Source organism: Cherax quadricarinatus, chromosome 87 (assembly GCF_038502225.1).
Source record: "Cherax quadricarinatus isolate ZL_2023a chromosome 87, ASM3850222v1, whole genome shotgun sequence".
Taxonomy (NCBI): Eukaryota; Metazoa; Arthropoda; class Malacostraca; order Decapoda; family Parastacidae; genus Cherax; species Cherax quadricarinatus.
The window spans coordinates 2235039-2255038 of record NC_091378.1 but is presented as its reverse complement, the minus strand read 5'-3'; the positions used below and the strand labels follow the sequence as shown (position 1 = coordinate 2255038).

The 20000-nt window shown below is 45.5% G+C and overlaps 1 protein-coding gene across 12 annotated transcripts in view; it reads right to left on the bottom strand.

Moving 5' to 3' along the window:
• Positions 1-20000, bottom strand: part of RhoGAP19D (Rho GTPase activating protein at 19D) — a 475555-nt gene that overhangs the window by 370800 nt on the left and 84755 nt on the right. For all 12 annotated transcript variants that reach the window (XM_053798572.2, XM_053798576.2, XM_053798573.2 and 9 more), the window contains exon 2: positions 8501-8599. In XM_053798572.2, the coding sequence (XP_053654547.2) occupies positions 8501-8599 (99 nt within the window). The remainder of the gene's footprint in view (positions 1-8500; positions 8600-20000) is intronic.

The following is a 20000-nucleotide window of genomic DNA, read 5'->3' as shown; positions in this document are numbered from 1 at the left end:
TTCTACAATGCTTGATAATTTCGCAGAAAAACGAGACTGGACATCGAAATAAAACAATACACAATAAACTGGACGTCAAGATAACACATTACACAAACTGGACATCAAGATAACACAATACACAATAACCTGAACACTAAGATAATACACAGTAAACTGGGCATCAAGATAACACAACGAAGTGGACATCGAGATAACACAACAAAGTGGACATCGAGATAACAACAAAGTGGACATCAAGATAGAACAATACATTGGACATCAAGATAACACGAAGTGTATAACGGGGTAGTCAGAGTAAACATCGTAGTGCTTCACTATAAATTAAAAGCCTTTGATTAAAACGGCTGCTCTGAAAGAACGCGCTAACTGCCGCTGGGAATTCTAATCACTACTACTTATATACCCCTGAAAGCAAGTTTTTCGGAGGGTGAAGCCAGCGTCCTCAGATGCTGTGCCAGCCACCCACTACCCTGCTTCCCTGTCTTCTGCCTGGTCATGGGAAACGTGCAGTCCCTCACGCAATACTGAGAGTGCTATCTCTTGTACAAGGCATGAATGAGTAGTGGTTTCTGTGGGGCAGGTGGTTTCTAGGAGCTAGCTGGTTTCTGCGAACCAGCTGGTTCTTAGGAAGTAGCTGATTCATGTGAACCAACTTGTTCCTGTGAGCCAGCTGGCAGCTCTACCTCACCCACCTGGCTTACAAATTACTCTCGACTCTTACCACTACCACTAACACACTAACCAACAATATTATTATCATTATTGCTGTTGTGAAGCGCTAAACTCATACTGGTCATACAGAGGTGAAGAGTCGATCCTTCACTGGTTAATGGATACACAGACAAGTTGCTCACTTGTGCCTCGTAGCGCAGTGATTAGCAAGGTCTTCTCATAAAGCACAACAGGGGGTCAGTCCCCACCTACAACACACTGTTGTAGGTGGCATCCTGGGGGAGGACCTATAAGAGACGTCAACGGAAATAACTGCCACACTGCCTGGCTTTCTTGGGTTGTCTTTGTCGATACTTAACTCCCGGTCCCACCTCCTTGACCACTTTGATTGGCATCACTGACTTCTGGTCTCTTGCGCCTTATCATATCTATTCTTGAAGCTGTGCACTGAGCTTGCCTTCTCCACTGCCTCATCCAAGTCATTCCACTTTGCAACCACCCTGAGACTAAAGAAATACTTCCTTACATCCCAAAGGATTATCTGTGTCCAGCTTCCAACTGTGTCCCCTTGATCCTGGTCCTCTTAATTCAGTCTCTTCCTATCTTATCTATTTATTCCTTAGGATAAATAGATAAGACATGATTACGACATAATATCTCTCGGGATTTTATATGCCGTAATCATGTCTTTCCTGGCGAAGAGGAGCCCTAGCATGGAATGGGTTGCATGCTGTGTTTGCGTGCTCAACGACTGGCCTAGCATACGTAGCTGGAAGATTTTTGAAGGGAGAGGTATGAACGAGATTACTGTGAAGAGTGTTAGTCTGGCGGAAGGTAAGCTTGATGTCTAAGGGACGGAGAGAATTGTTGAGATTAGAAAGACCGGAAATGTAGGGAAGGCAGAGGACAGAAGAGTTCCCAGGAGTAGAGAGTTTGGGAGAGAAGAAATTACGTTTAGCACGTGAGAGGGCAGAGTCTATGAAATGGGAAGGGTAGCTAAGACGGGAAAACGAATTATGAAGAGTGGAAATTTCTGCTGGAAGGAACTGAGGATCACAGATGCGGAGGGCACGGAGAAAGAAAGAGATAAGAACACTTTTCTTGACAGGGGAAGCATGATAGGAAAAGTAGTGAATGTACATGCCACAGTGCTCCCCTTTCTTTGTATTTGACTGGCTCCTCCTCCTAAATTCCCAACTACTACTACTACCACTACCACCACTATTACTACTACTACTACTACTACTACTACCACCACCACCACCTCTTCCTGCCTATATATAGCCGTCCTGCTCTACTTCTCGTTAGTGTGACTTTGTAAATGGTCCAAGTCGGACCGAAACGTCGTCGTAAGCTCCTCTCTTCTATGTGCGGGTTATTTGTGTACCCTAAGTATATAAGAGAGTCTAATAATAATAATAATAATAATTGGGTAATTAGGATATTTATTGCGGAAACGTTTCGCCATCCATTGACTTTATCAATGCAATACAGAAAATAGAAAATACAGAGTAATATTTAGAAACATTATCTCTGAAACCAGAGCAGGACTCGAACCTGCATACTGTGCATCAAAGTGCACAGTACTTATTCCACTCAGCCAGACTCCAGATAATTTTGGGCGCCTAGCAAAACCATTGTTCGAGTCCTGGAGGACTCCAGTCTGTTGAGGTCCCCAGACTGCAGGTTTGGTCAAACAAGTGGCTTCTTGAGTACACCCCAAACAAATGCAATGTCACGCTATACGGAGAAAAAGGCAGACCAGACACGGAGTACAGTATGGGCGGAGACAAGCTGCAGATATTAGAGAGTTGTAAGGACCTGGGATGAATATAAGGTAAAATAAGGTTTTGTTGCGATTTTTAACACCTGAGGGTTAGCCACCTAGGATAACCAGAGAAAGTCAGTGCGTCATCGAGGACTGCCATATTTCCATTGTAATCCTTCAATCTTGTCCCCCAGGATGCGACCCACACCAGTCCACTAGGATGATCCTCATTGCTTCGTTCTGCAGTTTTTCCAGCCCTCCAAGCTTCCAGTCAGACACAAGAGCAAGTAGTGGCGCAGCATAATCAACCAATGATCTAATATAAGCAAGATACATCATTTTCACAATTTTAACATTAGCACCATACCTGGGGTGAAGCCCTGGCACAACTCTAAGTGCTCTTAGTCGTTCTTTGTATTGGCGACAAAGTCTTGTTACAACAGGTCCAAGTAGTGGAACCTCAAAGCCTAGATACCTGTATCTGCTTACATATTCTAGAAGAGACCCATCATGCAATTGGATCTGACGAACTGTGCCTCTCTGTCGAGGAGGACGCCTGTTGAGTATCTTTGTTTTATCAGTAGAGATTATCAACCCCAGGTCCTGACACGAGGCTAGTACATGATTAAGAATGTTTAGGGTGTTGGAGAATCCGGTGGTGTGAATCATTATATCATCAGCAAAACTAATCACATAATTATGGGGCTGACTAGGCATAGCATTAAGTAATGCATTAATTAGAATATTGAACAGTGTGGGACTGAGCACACCTCCCTGTGGGGTTCCTAATTCAAAGTCTTTAGTTACACTTCTATGTCCCTGGAACAACACAGACGATTTTCTGTTGGACAGGTAGCCTTTAATCCAGCGGAGAAGCCATCCTCCAACATCCATTCTGGCAAGTTCACTAATTATTACATGTCGGTTGGCTACATCGAAAGCGGATTTAATTAAGGTCAAGGAAGGTAGTGTAGGAGCTGTCAGTGTGCAGGGTGAGAAAGGTGGCTATGCAATGATGCACGCTCCTTCCATGCATGAAACCATGTAACCCCAGTCCCTGGACCCATTATGTACCTCTGTAATCTTTTGACTACCGCCCACTGGATGGGTATGGGGTGCATAATAAACATATTAAACTAACAACTACCTCTCCTCCCTCTACAGATGTTCCTGGTGTCTACTCTATTTCTTGCTCCTCCTGTCCTCTTCAATACTTTGGAGAAACTGGTCGATCTCTTTCTGACAGACTTAGGGAGCACAAAAATAGTGTTAGGCTTGCCGACACTAACAATGCTCTGTTCTGTCACGTCAGAGATCACAACCATCCTATTAACTGGTCTTCTGCTAAAACTGACTTCCCTACTTCCAACTTTAACAGTCGCCGTCTGGTTGAATCCTCCCTAATACACAACTTTCCTTGTATGAATCTTAGTCGTGGCTTCGTCTCTGTAGATGCCTTCCTCTTCCACTACATTGTAAAATGTTCCAAACTTCAGAACACTCGTGACCTAACCTGATTCCTCATTTTTTCTTCTCCCTCTTCCCCTTTCCTCTTTCCTTTTTTCTCCTCTGGGTTGTCTTTCTTCTGTCTCGTGTTTCTGTTCCTTCATTATTTCATCACTTCCTCTTCTTCCCCACCTCTGTGTACTTGCTCTCCCTCTGTGAGCACCTAGCTCCCTCGTGGGCACCTAGCTCCCTTGTGGGCACTTAGCTCCCTTGCAGTGCTCCCCTTTCTTTGTTGACTGGATCCTCCTCCTTAATTTCCCACTACTACTACTACCACTACCACTACTACTACTACTACTACCACTACCACTACTACTACTACCACCACCACTACCTCTTCCTGCCTATATATACCCGTCCTGCTCTACTTCTCGTTAGTGTGACTTTGTAAATGGTCCAAGTCGGACCGAAACGTCGTCGTAAGCTTCTCTCTTCTATGTGCGGGTTGAAGATTGAGACACTTATGCAACATATGGGAATCTTTATTCAGGAAACGTTTCGCCACACAGTGGCTTCATCAGTCCAATACAAAGTAGAAAGGCGTAAGGAGAGGAGGAGTTTGAGGTAATCAGTCCCTCAGCCTGGAGTCGATGTGTTCAGTCCTTCCAGGCTGAGGGACTGATTACCTCAAATTCCTCTTCTCCTTACGCCTTTCTACTTTGTATTGGACTGATGAAGCCGCTGTGTGGCGAAACGTTTCCTGAATAAAGATTCCCATATGTTGCATAAGTGTCTCAATCTTCAACTTGTCGGTTTTTCAAACCATTCATCACATATGTGCGGGTTATTTGTGTATCGTTCCAGTCACGGTATTGTGCCTTTTATTATTTGTTATATACTTTGGGTGTACAATTAACTACCAATGGAAATATACATTTAAAGGATCCCAATGGGGGTCATTCTAGGTAATTTACACTATGTATGATAACTGTACTTATGTGTACCTGTGCGTAAATAAACTTACTAATTTGTACTTACCTACTTGCTGCTGCTGTCCACATGATAAGACATGAAGTTCACAGTTAAACTAGCGGCATCAACTTCAGAAACCGACTCTAATTTCTCGAGAATGACAAATAGTGGCAGGTCCCACTCATTATGTTGGACTACACAGGGCTAAACTACCGTTGTGTTCATCTCGACACAGTCACCAGGGCTGACTAACATAATAGCGTAGTTGTGCTTGAACAAGGTAACCAGCGTCCATAGAAAACTGGACGTTTTGGTGGATAACTCAGCTTTTTACCAAAGGGACGCCATCACCACTACTAGTATAATATCTTTATTTCTACAAGTACATGTACAAGGTATACAGACCATAGCTGATATCAGTGACATACTACTATATAGAAAGCCGCTTGTTATGCAGAGCATTTCGGGGCAAATTAGGTCAGATTTGTTACAGGATGCGACCCACAACAGTCGATTAACACCCAGGTACCCATTTTATACTGATGGGTGAACATGGACAACAGGTGTCTTAATGAAACAAGTCCCTAATGTTTTCCAACCGTACCGGGGATTAGATCTCCAGACGTCAGTGTGAGCTGAGTGCGCTAGCGATCAAGCTACCGGTCCTTGTAACCCCTCCCCCCTCCTTATTCACTCTCAAAAATCAAAGGCCACTGACTTTTTTGGGGGTTATCCTAAGTACCTGCGGCTAAACAAGCCTACTTACTATCACTAGTTATCGTTTGGCTACACAATTTCCTTCATTTACAAACTGCGAGTTATTACCTACTTGTTAAAAACCTTCCCTGGCAGTATTTTTATTAAACATACAAACAATAAGCGGGATGAAGTTGGAGCTAGATGTGGGCCAGAGATTTCATCTGTCCAACGTTATGTCCGGGAAAAATATGATGGAACATGAAGAGTCGATTCACTTCACCACTCAAGACTATGACGTGATCTCTTAACTAAAGGCGCATTTCATTCTATCTCATGGAAACACTATTACGAACACGTATAGTCTAGTGGCCTGCACACCTGGTTGTAGCACGATAACCAAAGCAGAAACCAGGAACCAGCATGAGGAAGCAGAGAGTAAATACTTATATTTCCTTCAGCAAACGTCAACCAATAATATGTACAATATTTACAGAGGATGTGTAAGGAAAGGCAATTCTGCAAGCAAGAGACACGGTAAGAACCGCCCCTTCGACCAGACTGGGAGGTAAGTCTGCTAAAGTTGATTCAAATGTGTACCACATCGCTTGGTGGGCTTGCTTGTGACTGGTTGACTTGAACAAACGTACTAGAATAACAAAAAAAGGCACAACACCGTGACTGGAACGATACACAAATAACCCGCATATAGAAGAGAGGAGCCTACGACGACGTTTCATGACTTTGTAAATGGTCAAAGTAGGACCGAAACGTCGTCGTAGACTCCCCTCTTCTTTGTGCGGGTTATTTGTGTACTAAAATAATGAGGGGCCCTGCTCATTATACCCGTAGCACCTGGTTCGCTGGTGGGGAGGGCATGCATGGGTGTGCGACATACGCCAAATAAAAAGTAATTTACTCTTAGCATGCCACATCCACCTAAGTACAATTATACATAATACTTATATGTAAATTACCCAGGATAAACCCCAAAAAATCAAAATGACTTGTTTTCATTGTGGTCCTTGTAATATTATTTAAAGCCCAGTAATAAAAGCCTAGCAGTAAGTTACAATCTGCCTACACAAGGCCGAAAACCAAGCTAAGGGGTGGCAGGGTTGCTCTGTAAGTTAGAGTTCATTATTTGCACTGAGTTACACCACAACTGATTCAGTTAAAATTCTGGCAGTAAATTAAAAACAATCACTAATGTGCTTGTGTTTTAGCTACCAGACACAGGTTCCCAGAAGTTCCAAGAGAGGTTTGGCAGATCAGCTCCTGCGCGACCTTCCCTGAAGTCATGATGACAGTCTGCCATAACTGTCTCAGGTATAGTGCCAGTGACAGGCAATATACCCAGGGACTGCATTTTTTTTCCACAAAGATCATTTACTGTGTGTCAGGCATAAGAACATAGAGGAAGAACACTGCAGCAGGCCTACTGGCCCATACCTGGCAGCTCCTAAAAAAAATATTGGCCCAGCCTATTATATCGATGTTACCCAAAGAATAAGCTTTGATAACCCAATTAATTCGAGTGTAAGTCCCACTCAAATCTGACTTCTCTCACTATATTTATCTATATTTATCTAACCTATATTTGAAGCTACCCAAGGTTTTAGCTTCAATAACCCTACTACGTAGACTGTTCCACTCATCGACTACATTATTTCCAAACCAGCACTTTCCTATATCCTTTCTAAATCTATCCAATGCGAGCTAGAGGTGATGCTCACAGTTATTTAGCCTTTTCTTGATCCAGGGATTTGAGGAGGAGATATACAGTGGAACCTCGGTACTCGAACAGCTCCATACTCGAATAGCCTTCTGGAACGAATTAAGTTCGAGTACCGAGGTTCCACTGTACCTAGTATTGTCACCTCTGACAACTTAGACACTTCTTGCAGGTAACATCAGAGGTTCCTTAACTGCATCTGGAACTTGCATCTTAGCAGCAGAATGTTCAGCACGTAGGTTAGCTTTTACATGAAAATTAGACACATGTGCAACATCTGCATATCGTTATTGTAGACGTTTCGCCATCCAGTGGCTTTATCAATACAAAATTCTAGGACATAATAACATGTTTCTAATTTTCATCTTGTCGGTACTGTATACCATTCATGTGCAGGTTAGGTTTTTCTTGATTGCTGGTAGACAGTTCCATCCTGTCTACCTGGAGGATGTTCTGGGGGTCAGCCCAGTCCTTGACCAGGCCTCCAGGTGTATCATAACCTGATCATCCAGGCTGTTACTGTTGTCCGCATGTAGTACAACGTACGAACCATAACCCGGCTGATTGGGTACTGCCGACTTATGGAATAATTTCCTCAGACGACCAAGAACCGATGACATCGCCATGTTTTGAAGAGCATTCCTGATGCTAGTTTTCTTTCTGTCTGCCCCCCATCAAGACACGACCTGGTTTCGGGATTCGTCTGCTTACCTTACGTGTGGAGGTTCATATAACAGATGGTGAGAGGCCTTGTGTACCTCCTCCGAACCTTGTACCTGTTGCTAGTGGCATGGCGGTAATGACAGCCAAACTAGGCTGATCTGAAGGCTTTATTATATACTGACAGTGAAGGATACTCTCTCTCTCTCTCTCTCTCTCTCTCTCTCTCTCTCTCTCACTCTCTTTAAAAATAAGGCATTAAATATCTATCAGGCGTTTAATAATAAACATGTTTTAACAAAATGTAAATTACTATGATTGGTGTCCTCTGCAGGTAATTTAAAACACATTTTTCTCCCACTAAAAGGCCACATGTGATGGCGCTGGAATTTCCCAGCTAAAAAACCTACGAGTGATTTATAGTTCTTCCCAATACCTATAAAAACCAGCAAAAACCAGTTTCGTGTATAAGTAAATTACAGGTAGATCTCCACCTCCAATCACCTCACCTGGCCCCAGGGATGCTTGTGGCCACGACTTGCTCTTACCGACAACTCCGGAGGGTAGACGATGAAATGACGGAGGGTGAAACCAAAGCCTTGGTCACTCCTGCTGATTGAGATGAGCCGCGGACCGCCTCTTGACGTCTGTAATACACGAACACAGTGTTAAATTATTATTATTGCTAGCAGATAACACACACACACACACACACACACACACACACACACATATATATATATATATATATATATATATATATATATATATATATATATATATATATATACACACACAAACACTGATCTCTGGCTCGAACCTACGAACCTTGGAACAAGGTACGCAGTGCTTTACCATCCTCACCACACTGGACCAATTGCCAGAGATCAGTGTTTGTGTATATTTCGCCTGCTCTTGCGAATTCCTTGCATATATATATATATATATATATATATATATATATATATATATATATATATATATATATATATATATATATATAACAAGTCGGCCGTCTCCCACCGAGGCAGGGTGACCCAAAAAAAGAAAGAAAATCCCCAAAAAGAAAATACTTTCATCATTCAACACTTTCACCACACTCACACATAATCACTGTTTTTGCAGAGGTGCTCAGAATACAACAGTCTAGAAGCATACACATATAAAGATACACAACATATCCCTCCAAACTGCCAATATCCCAAACCCCTCCTTTAAAGTGCAGGCATTGTACTTCCCATTTCCAGGACTCAAGTCCGACTATATGAAAATAACCGGTTTCCCTGAATCCCTTCACTAAATATTACCCTGCTCACACTCCAACAGATGTCGTGCCGAATAGGCAGAACTTGCGATCTTGGCTTAAATAGCAACGCTCATCTTGCCACATAGGACAAGTGAAAATTTGTGTATGCAATAATGTCGCCAAAATCATTCTGAACCTAACGAAAAAAATATATTTCACTGTGTTTGTTTAGTATTAAATTATTGTAGACAAGTCTAAAATATATTTAGTTGGGTTAGGCTAAAATAAATTGTTCTTGTTATAATAAGGTTAGGTAAGTTTTCTAAGATTCTTTTGGTGCAAAATTAAAGTTTTTTACATTAACATTAATGAAAAAAAATATCTTTAAACGTACAAGAGAAAATTTCAGAAAGGACTTAATTTTAAATGAGGTCTTGCTAACTGACCAGTTTTACATATTCGGCACGACATTATATATATATATATATATATATATATATATATATATATATATATATATATATATATATATATATATATATATATATATATATATATATGCAAAACAACCACTCTGAAAAAATAGAGAAATTCCAAGCGCTTTCGTGACTACTCACATTATCAAGGAACTATGAAAGTGAGTAGTCACGAAAGCGCTTGGAATTTCTCTATTTTTTCAGAGTGGTTGTTTTGCATATTTTGAAATCACCTGTTTACTGTGATCTTATTGCATATATATATATATATATATATATATATATATATATATATATATATATATATATATATATATATATATATATATATATATATATATATATATATGTTGGGAGGGTTCGTGGAGATGTGATGGTTGGAGTTAAACACACTTGTTGGATGGTAACACTTATATTAGCAGAGTGTAAGAGGGCAGCCCAGACTGCCTGTGTTGCTTTCTCGTAGACCTATGGTTGGAGTGAGGACGAGGCCGGGAGCGCTGCGCTCTCATGCGGCATCATGTGACGTCAGACAAGCTAGTCACTGAGCCTAGCAAGGGGTCAACTATGTAAAACATATGGATGGTACTATGATACTCAGATAACATATACATATACAGGGGATCAGCAACTATGCTGACATATATGTATATATATATATATATATATATATATATATATATATATATATATATATATATATATATATATATATATATATATATATATATATATTTTTTTTTATTTTTATTATCACACTGGCAGATTCCCACCGTAGGCAGGGTGGCCCGAAAAAGAAAAACTTTGACCATCATTCACTCCATCACTGTCTTGCCAGAAGGGTGCTTTATACTACAGTTTTTTTAAACTGCAACATTAACACCCCTCCTTCATATATATATATATATATATATATATATATATATATATATATATATATATATATATATATATATATATATATATATATATATATATATATATATGCAATAATAGTGAACAAGTGATACAAGCTGCAAAAACAACCACAGAGGGGGATGAATGATAGCCTTTCGTGCTGTAATCAACATATTTTCAGGAGCTTGCATGTTTCAGAAATGAGTAGGAAGTCCAGGTAGATTCGTTCAGCTCGTGATTGTTTTTGCATTATATATATATATATATATATATATATATATATATATATATATATATATATATATATATATATATATATATATATATATATATATATATACATTGTAGGTAGTAGGTTGGTAAACAGCAACCACCCAGGGAGGTACTACCATCCTGCCAAGTGAGTGTAAAACAAAAGCCTGTAATTGTTTTACATGATGGTAGGATTGCTGGTGTCTTTTTTTCTGTCTCATAAACATGCAAGATTACAGGTACATCTTGCTACTTCTACTTACACTTAGGTCACACTACACATACATGTACAAGCATATATATACACGCCCCTTTGGGTTTTCTTCTATTTTCTTACTAGTACTTATTCTTGTTTATTTCCTCTTATCTCCATGGGGAAGTGGAACAGAATTCTTCCTCCGTAAGCGATGTGTGTTGTAAGAGGCGACTAAAATGCCGGGAACAAGGGGCTAGTAACCCCTTCTCCTCTATATATTACTAAATGTAAAAAGAGAAACTTTTGTTTTTCTTTTTGGGCCACCCTGCCTTGGTGGGATACGGCCGGTTTGTTGATATATATATATATATATATATATATATATATATATATATATATATATATATATATATATATATATATATATATATATATAGTGGAAGAGGGGTCATCGCCCCCGAGGCTCGGTCTCAGACTAGGCCTCGTTAAGGATATATTACAGAACTAAGACTATAAAACATTAGCAAGATTTACCTGTTCTCTTACATGACATGTTCTTGAGAATACAGAGGTAAAGTGCAAGATTATTTGAGGTGACGGGGTGGTGACAGGTGAAGGAAGATGACGTCAAGGGACAGGTGAAGGAACGTAAAGACAAGGGACAGGTGAAGGAACATAAAGTCAAGGGACAGGTGAAGGAAGATGACGTCAAGGGACAGGTGAAGGAAGATGACGTCAAGGGACAGGTGAAGGAAGATGACGTCAAGGGACAGGTGAAGGAACGTAAAGACAAGGGACAGGTGAAGGAACATAAAGACAAGGGACAGGTGAAGGAACATAAAGACAAGGGACAGGTGAAGGAACATAAAGACAAGGGACAGGTGAAGGAACGTAAAGACAAGGAACAGGTGAAGGAACGTAAAGACAAGGGACAGGTGAAGGAACGTAAAAACAAGGGACAGGTGAAGGAACGTAAAGACATGGGACAGGTGAAGGAACGTAAAGACAAGGGACAGGTGAAGGAAGATGACGTCAAGGGACAGGTGAAGGAAGATGACATCAAGGGACAGGTGAAGGAACGTAAAGACAAGGGACAGGTGAAGGAACGTAAAAACAAGGGACAGGTGAAGGAACGTAAAGACAAGGGACAGGTGAAGGAACATAAAGACAAGGGACAGGTGAAGGAACATAAAGACAAGGGACAGGTGAAGGAACATAAAGACAAGGGGCAGGTGAAGGAACATAAAGACAAGGGGCAGGTGAAGGAACATAAAGACAAGGGGCAGGTGAAGGAACATAAAGACAAGGGGCAGGTGAAGGAACATAAAGACAAGGGGCAGGTGAAGGAACATAAAGACAAGGGGCAGGTGAAGGAACATAAAGACAAGGGACAGGTGAAGGAACATAAAGACAAGGGACAGGTGAAGGAACATAAAGACAAGGGACAGGTGAAGGAACATAAAGACAAGGGGCAGGTGAAGGAACATAAAGACAAGGGGCAGGTGAAGGAACATAAAGACAAGGGGCAGGTGAAGGAACATAAAGACAAGGGGCAGGTGAAGGAACATAAAGACAAGGGACAGGTGAAGGAACATAAAGACAAGGGGCAGGTGAAGGAACATAAAGACAAGGGGCAGGTGAAGGAACATAAAGACAAGGGACAGGTGAAGGAACATAAAGACAAGGGACAGGTGAAGGAACAGAAAGACAAGGGGCAGGTGAAGGAACATAAAGACAAGGGACAGGTGAAGGAACATAAAGACAAGGGACAGGTGAAGGAACATAAAGACAAGGGGCAGGTGAAGGAACATAAAGACAAGGGACAGGTGAGGGAACATAAAGACAAGGGACAGGTGAAGGAACATAAAGACAAGGGACAGGTGAGGGAACATAAAGACAAGGGACAGGTGAAGGAACATAAAGACAAGGGACAGGTGAAGGAACATAAAGACAAGGGACAGGTGAAGGAACATAAAGACAAGGGACAGGTGAAGGAACATAAAGACAAGGGACAGGTGAAGGAACATAAAGACAAGGGACAGGTGAAGGAACATAAAGACAAGGGACAGGTGAAGGAACATAAAGACAAGGGACAGGTGAAGGAACATAAAGACAAGGGACAGGTGAAGGAACATAAAGACAAGGGACAGGTGAAGGAACATAAAGACAAGGGACAGGTGAAGGAACATAAAGACAAGGGACAGGTGAAGGAACATAAAGACAAGGGACAGGTGAAGGAACATAAAGACAAGGGACAGGTGAAGGAACATAAAGACAAGGGACAGGTGAAGGAACATAAAGACAAGGGACAGGTGAAGGAACATAAAGACAAGGGACAGGTGAAGGAACATAAAGACAAGGGACAGGTGAAGGAACATAAAGACAAGGGACAGGTGAAGGAACATAAAGACAAGGGACAGGTGAAGGAACATAAAGACAAGGGACAGGTGAAGGAACATAAAGACAAGGGACAGGTGAAGGAACATAAAGACAAGGGACAGGTGAAGGAACATAAAGACAAGGGACAGGTGAAGGAACATAAAGACAAGGGACAGGTGAAGGAACATAAAGACAAGGGACAGGTGAAGGAACATAAAGACAAGGGACAGGTGAAGGAACATAAAGACAAGGGACAGGTGAAGGAACATAAAGACAAGGGGCAGGTGAAGGAACATAAAGACAAGGGACAGGTGAGGGAAGATTAAAGGGACACGTAGGTGAAGGTTCAGGTAATTAACACTTACTTAATGACCCGTAAATGTTAAACCAGCAGAAACATTCCTGTCACTTCAACACTGTTTTGTTGCTGCCACCACTACCACCACCTGTGCTGCCACCACCACCACCACCACCACCACCACCACCACCACCTGTGCTGCCACCACCACCACCACCACCACCTGTGCTGCCACCACCACCACCACCTGTGCTGCCACCACCACCACCTGTGCTGCCACCACCACCTGTGCTGCCACCACCACCACCACCACCTGTGCTGCCACCACCACCACCACCACCTGTGCTGCCACCACTACCACCACCTGTGCTGCCACCACCACCACTACCTGTGCTGCCACCACTACCACCACCTGTGCTGCCACCACCACCACCACCTGTGCTGCCACCACTACCACCACCTGTGCTGCCACCACCACCACCACTACCTGTGCTGCCACCACTACCACCACCTGTGCTGCCACCACCACCACCACTACCTGTGCTGCCACCACCACCACCACCTGCGCTGCCACCACCACCACCACCTGTGCTGCCACCACTACCACCACCTGTGCTGCCACCACCACCACCACTACCACCACCTGTGCTGCCACCACCACCACCACTACCACCACCTGTGCTGCCACCACCACCACCACCACCTGTGCTGCCACCACCACCACTGCCTCTGCTGCCACCACCACCACCACCTGTGCTGCCACCACCACCACCACCTGTGCTGCCACCACCACCACCACCTGTGCTGCCACCACCACCACCACCTGTGCTGCCACCACCACCACCACCTGTGCTGCCACCACCACCACCACCTGTGCTGCCACCACCACCACCACCTGTGCTGCCACCACCACCACCTGTGCTGCCACCACCACCACCTGTGCTGCCACCACCACCACCACCTGTGCTGCCACCACCACCACCACCTGTGCTGCCACCACCACCACCACCTGTGCTGCCACCACCACCACCACCTGTGCTGCCACCACCACCACCACCTGTGCTGCCACCACCACCACCTGTGCTGCCACCACCACCACCACCTGTGCTGCCACCACCACCACCACCTGTGCAGCCACCACCACCACCACCTGTGCTGCCACCACCACCACCACCTGTGCTGCCACCACCACCACCACCTGTGCTGCCACCACCACCACCACCTGTGCTGCCACCACCACCACCGCCATCACCACCACTATCACCACCACCACCATCACCACCACCTGTGCTGCCACCACCACCACCTGTGCTGCCACCACCACCACCACCACCTGTGCTGCCACCACCACCACCACCACCTGTGCTGCCACCACCACCACCACCACCTGTGCTGCCACCACCACCTGTGCTGCCACCACCACCACCACCACCTGTGCTGCCACCACTACCACCACCTGTGCTGCCACCACCACCACCACCTGTGCTGCCACCACCACCACCACCTGTGCTGCCACCACCACCACCACCACCTGTGCTGCCACCACCACCTGTGCTGCCACCACTACCACCACCTGTGCTGCCACCACCACCTGTGCTGCCACCACCACCTGTGCTGCCACCACTACCACCACCTGTGCTGCCACCACCACCACCACCTCAGCCGCCACCACCACCACCACCTGTGCTGCCACCACCACCACCACCTGTGCTGCCACCACCACCACCACCTGTGCTGCCACCACCACCACCACCTGTGCTGCCACCACCACCACCACCTGTGCTGCCACCACCACCACCACCTGTGCTGCCACCACCACCACCACCTGTGCTGCCACCACCACCACCACCTGTGCTGCCACCACCACCACCACCTGTGCTGCCACCACCACCACCACCACCACCACCACCACCTGTGCTGCCACCACCACCACCACCTGTGCTGCCACCACCACCACCTGTGCTGCCACCACCACCACCACCACCTGTGCTGCCACCACCACCACCACCACCTGTGCTGCCACCACCACCACCACTACCTGTGCTGCCACCACCACCACCACCTGTGCTGCCACCACCACCACCACTACCTGTGCTGCCACCACCACCACCACCTGTGCTGCCACCACCACCACCACCTCTGCTGCCACCACCACCACCACCTGTGCTGCCACCACCACCACCACCACCTGTGCTGCCACCACCACCACCACCTGTGCTGCCACCACCACTACCACCTGTGCTGCCACCACCACTACCACCTGTGCTGCCACCACCACCACCTGTGCTGCCACCACCACCACCACCTGTGCTGCCACCACCACCACCACCTGTGCTGCCACCACCACTACCACCTGTGCTGCCACCACCACTACCACCTGTGCTGCCACCACCACCACCTGTGCTGCCACCACCACCACCACCTGTGCTGCCACCACCACCACCACCTGTGCTGCCACCACCACCACCACCTGTGCTGCCACCACCACCACCACCTGTGCTGCCACCACCACCACCACCTGTGCTGCCACCACCACCACCACCTGTGCTGCCACCACCACCACCACCTGTGCTGCCACCACCACCACCACCTGTGCTGCCACCACCACCACCACCTGTGCTGCCACCACCACCACCACCTGTGCTGCCACCACCACCACCACCTGTGCTGCCACCACCACCACCACCTGTGCTGCCACCACTACCACCACCTGTGCTGCCACCACCACCTGTGCTGCCACCACCACCACCACTACCACCACCTGTGCTGCCACCACTACCACCACCTGTGCTGCCACCACCACCTGTGCTGCCACCACCACCTGTGCTGCCACCACCACCACCTGTGCTGCCACCACCACCACCACCTGTGCTGCCACCACCACCACCACCACCTCTGCTGCCACCACCACCACCACCACCTGTGCTGCCACCACCACCACCACCTGTGCTGCCACCACCACCACCACCACCTGTGCTGCCACCACCACCACCACCACCTGGGCTGCTGCCACCACCACCACCACTACCACCACCTGTGCTGCCACCACCACCACCACCTGTGCTGCCACCACCACCACCACCACCTGTGCTGCCACCACCACCACCACCACCACCTGTGCTGCCACCACCACCACCACCTGTGCTGCCACCACCACCACCACCTGTGCTGCCACCACCACCACCACCACCACCACCACCTGTGCTGCCACCACCACCACCACCTGTGCTGCCACCACCACCACCTGTGCTGCCACCACCACCACACTTGTGTTACCACAATCCACCACCACCTCTTCAGATGAGACTGCCTTCATTGAGCACCAACAGCATGATTGATCAGGTCATCAACAAGGAGACCTGGTCTGGGACCGTGATATGTGCACCAAGAAACAGACACGACATCACTGTCATGTGTGTATCACATACACACATGACAAGGTTACTCACATACCCTCCATGATGTTAGTTAACATCATGCAGAGTGCAATAATCGCGAACAAGCGATATATGATGCAAACAACCACAGGGGGAGTTGAATGATAGCTCCAGGTCTTTCGTGTTGCAATCAACACATCAGGAACTTGCAATTTGCAGAAATGAGTGGGAATCCCAGGTAGGTTAGTTCAGATACTTCCAGCCTTACTCATTACTGCAACACTGCAAGCTCTTGACGTGTTGATTGCAACACGAAAGGGCTACAGCTATCATTCAACTCCCCCTGTGGTTGTTTTACACTATCTAAAGTGCTAACAACAGCAGGAGACTTAACAGGAAAGTTAACAGTGGACTCCCCGACTCCTGTTGTTACCATAACAGAGGTACTATTTACACTACTGCTCGCTTTTCTGTTTAGACTAACCCGCTCTGTTTACCCACAATCTGTTCCCTGCCTTAATAGCTCACCCTGAACCTTCCCTTCTCTTCCTTACAACGCCTGTGGTCACTGATTTTCTTACTTCGTGTACATAACTCGTCCTGTGTGATGGAATATGACAGGGAAACACAAATAACCCCTACATAGGAGACAGGCCCTTTTGACGTTTCGGACCGACTTGGACCATTTACATGTCACAAGTCACACGAAACGTCGTTAAAAGCTTCTCTCTCCTATGTGCGGGTTATTCGTGTATTGTTCCAGTCATGGTATTGTGCCTTGTTGTACATTACAGGGAAACATATCTAGATTTTGTTCCCACTGCGTAGTTATCACACAGAATAGCATAGGAGCAAGCTGCTGGTGTTCCCATAATTATCACACAAAATAGGTTACTCAAACACTGGTTATATTCAATGTATCATAATTATGACAGATATATCAAGATATATCAAGGTATATCATATGTATATATCCTGGTGGAGGGCTGTGTTAGAACGTCATAAAAGATTGTGGTGGAATGTGTGTGACCTTGAAGGGAGGGACTACAGTGTTTTGTGATGGTCACTCAAGGTGATATTGTGACACGTTAATGATACGACCTTTCACGTTCTACCTTCAGTGTGAACCTGAGGTTCTTACCCAACAAAATGTGGCCGCAGTCTGCCAGCAAGAGAATATAGACTTATTTATTTCGTTTGTTGTCGGTCTACATGTCTCACTGTATATAAGAACATCAGGAGGAGCACTGGGGCAGGCCTGCTGTCCTTTTACTTAACAAGTCCAAGTCACCTACTGGCCCAATCTAGTCAGGTTCAACTCACACCCACTCATATATCTGTCTGATCAATTTTAAAAACACAGCGTTTTAGCTTCACATAATTTTCCTTGTTTCATTGTCTGTCTGTCTGTCTGTCTGTCTGTCTGTCTCTCTCTCTCTCTCTCTCTCTCTCTCTCTCTCTCTTTCTCAGGGCTGTACAAAATAAGGTAATTAACACAGACGTAGCAGCACCCACACAACACCAAGATAAACATTTAGTCATCCTAAGCCTCACTTACCACACTACTTCAAGTTATTACATTCCCGATGCACCGATAAACCCACAGGGGTCATACAGCGCCTGGGGGATGAGAGGCAAACTAATTCGATCCAAGAAAAAGGAGGGCAGCTCCAATTCTTTGGACCAAACGCCCTTTACCAGCAAAGAGTAAGGAGTCTGTTGATAATCTCCCTTATGTATGATGGAAGGCTATTGAAAAGTCTTGGGCCCCTTACACTACTGAGCTGTCTCTCGGTGAATTCTTGGCACCGGTGACAGTCTGAAACATTGTTTCAGACTATGGAACAGGACTCTTCTCCAGGCTGAGGGACTGACAGCCTCAAATCTACGTCTTCAAGGGTGATGGACTGATTACATCGTCTTCATATCTCTACTGCTCCTGCCTATTTTTTGTACTAGATTGAAGAAGCCTACTGTGTAGGCGAAACGTCTCAGAATAAAGATGTCTAACTGTTGCCTATGTGTCTTACTGACCAACCTGTCGGTATTGTATACTATTTTGATATTCGCTTCTCACTGGGGATATTTTTCACTGTCTGATCAATCTCTTTCTTTAGATGGGAGTGATTTCTGGGTACAGATTTGTGACCAGTTCCTCTAGGATTTTCCTGGTGTAAATTATGATGTATCTTTCTCGCCTGCGTTCCAAGGAGTACAGGTCAAGATTTCAAACGTTCTTGCTTGACTGAATTTATATGTACAGTGAAAGTTCTCTGTACATTCTCTAGGTCTGCAATTTTGCCTGCCTTAAAGGTTATGTTAATAACCTTAGAGAGAACAAGTGACTTAAAGAACCTTTACTGGCTTGCCATCCCTTGTTTTGAAGGTTCTTACATAGGACTGTGAGCGGCCATCAGTAACAGCCTGCTTGCCCGGGTCATCTACCGGGAGACCAGGTCTGTGACAACGCCGCGGGGACCTTGACTCTCAGAACACTCTCCAGGCAGACTCCTGGTAGGTACACACCCTCAAAAAAAGTAGGCTGGGCCGAGGCAAGTCAAAACAACACCACATACCACAAGAGTGACCTCTCTTACAAGAACTAATAACAGAGTTCATCAGGGTTTACACAACACAAAAACACATCACACACACACACACACACACACACACACACACACACACACACACACACACACACACACACACACATACACACACACATACACACAAGTTTAAGAAAAGGTACCTTATGCCTTTGATAAACTCCTGGAGCAAAGAGTGGACCTAATAGCGACTAGCGAAGAGGCGGGGCCAGGAGCTGTCACTCGACCCCTGCAACCACAAATAGGTGAGTACACACACAAACACCAAGATACAGAGATCAGAAAAGATTAGAGAGAGAGAGAGAGAGAGAGAGAGAGAGA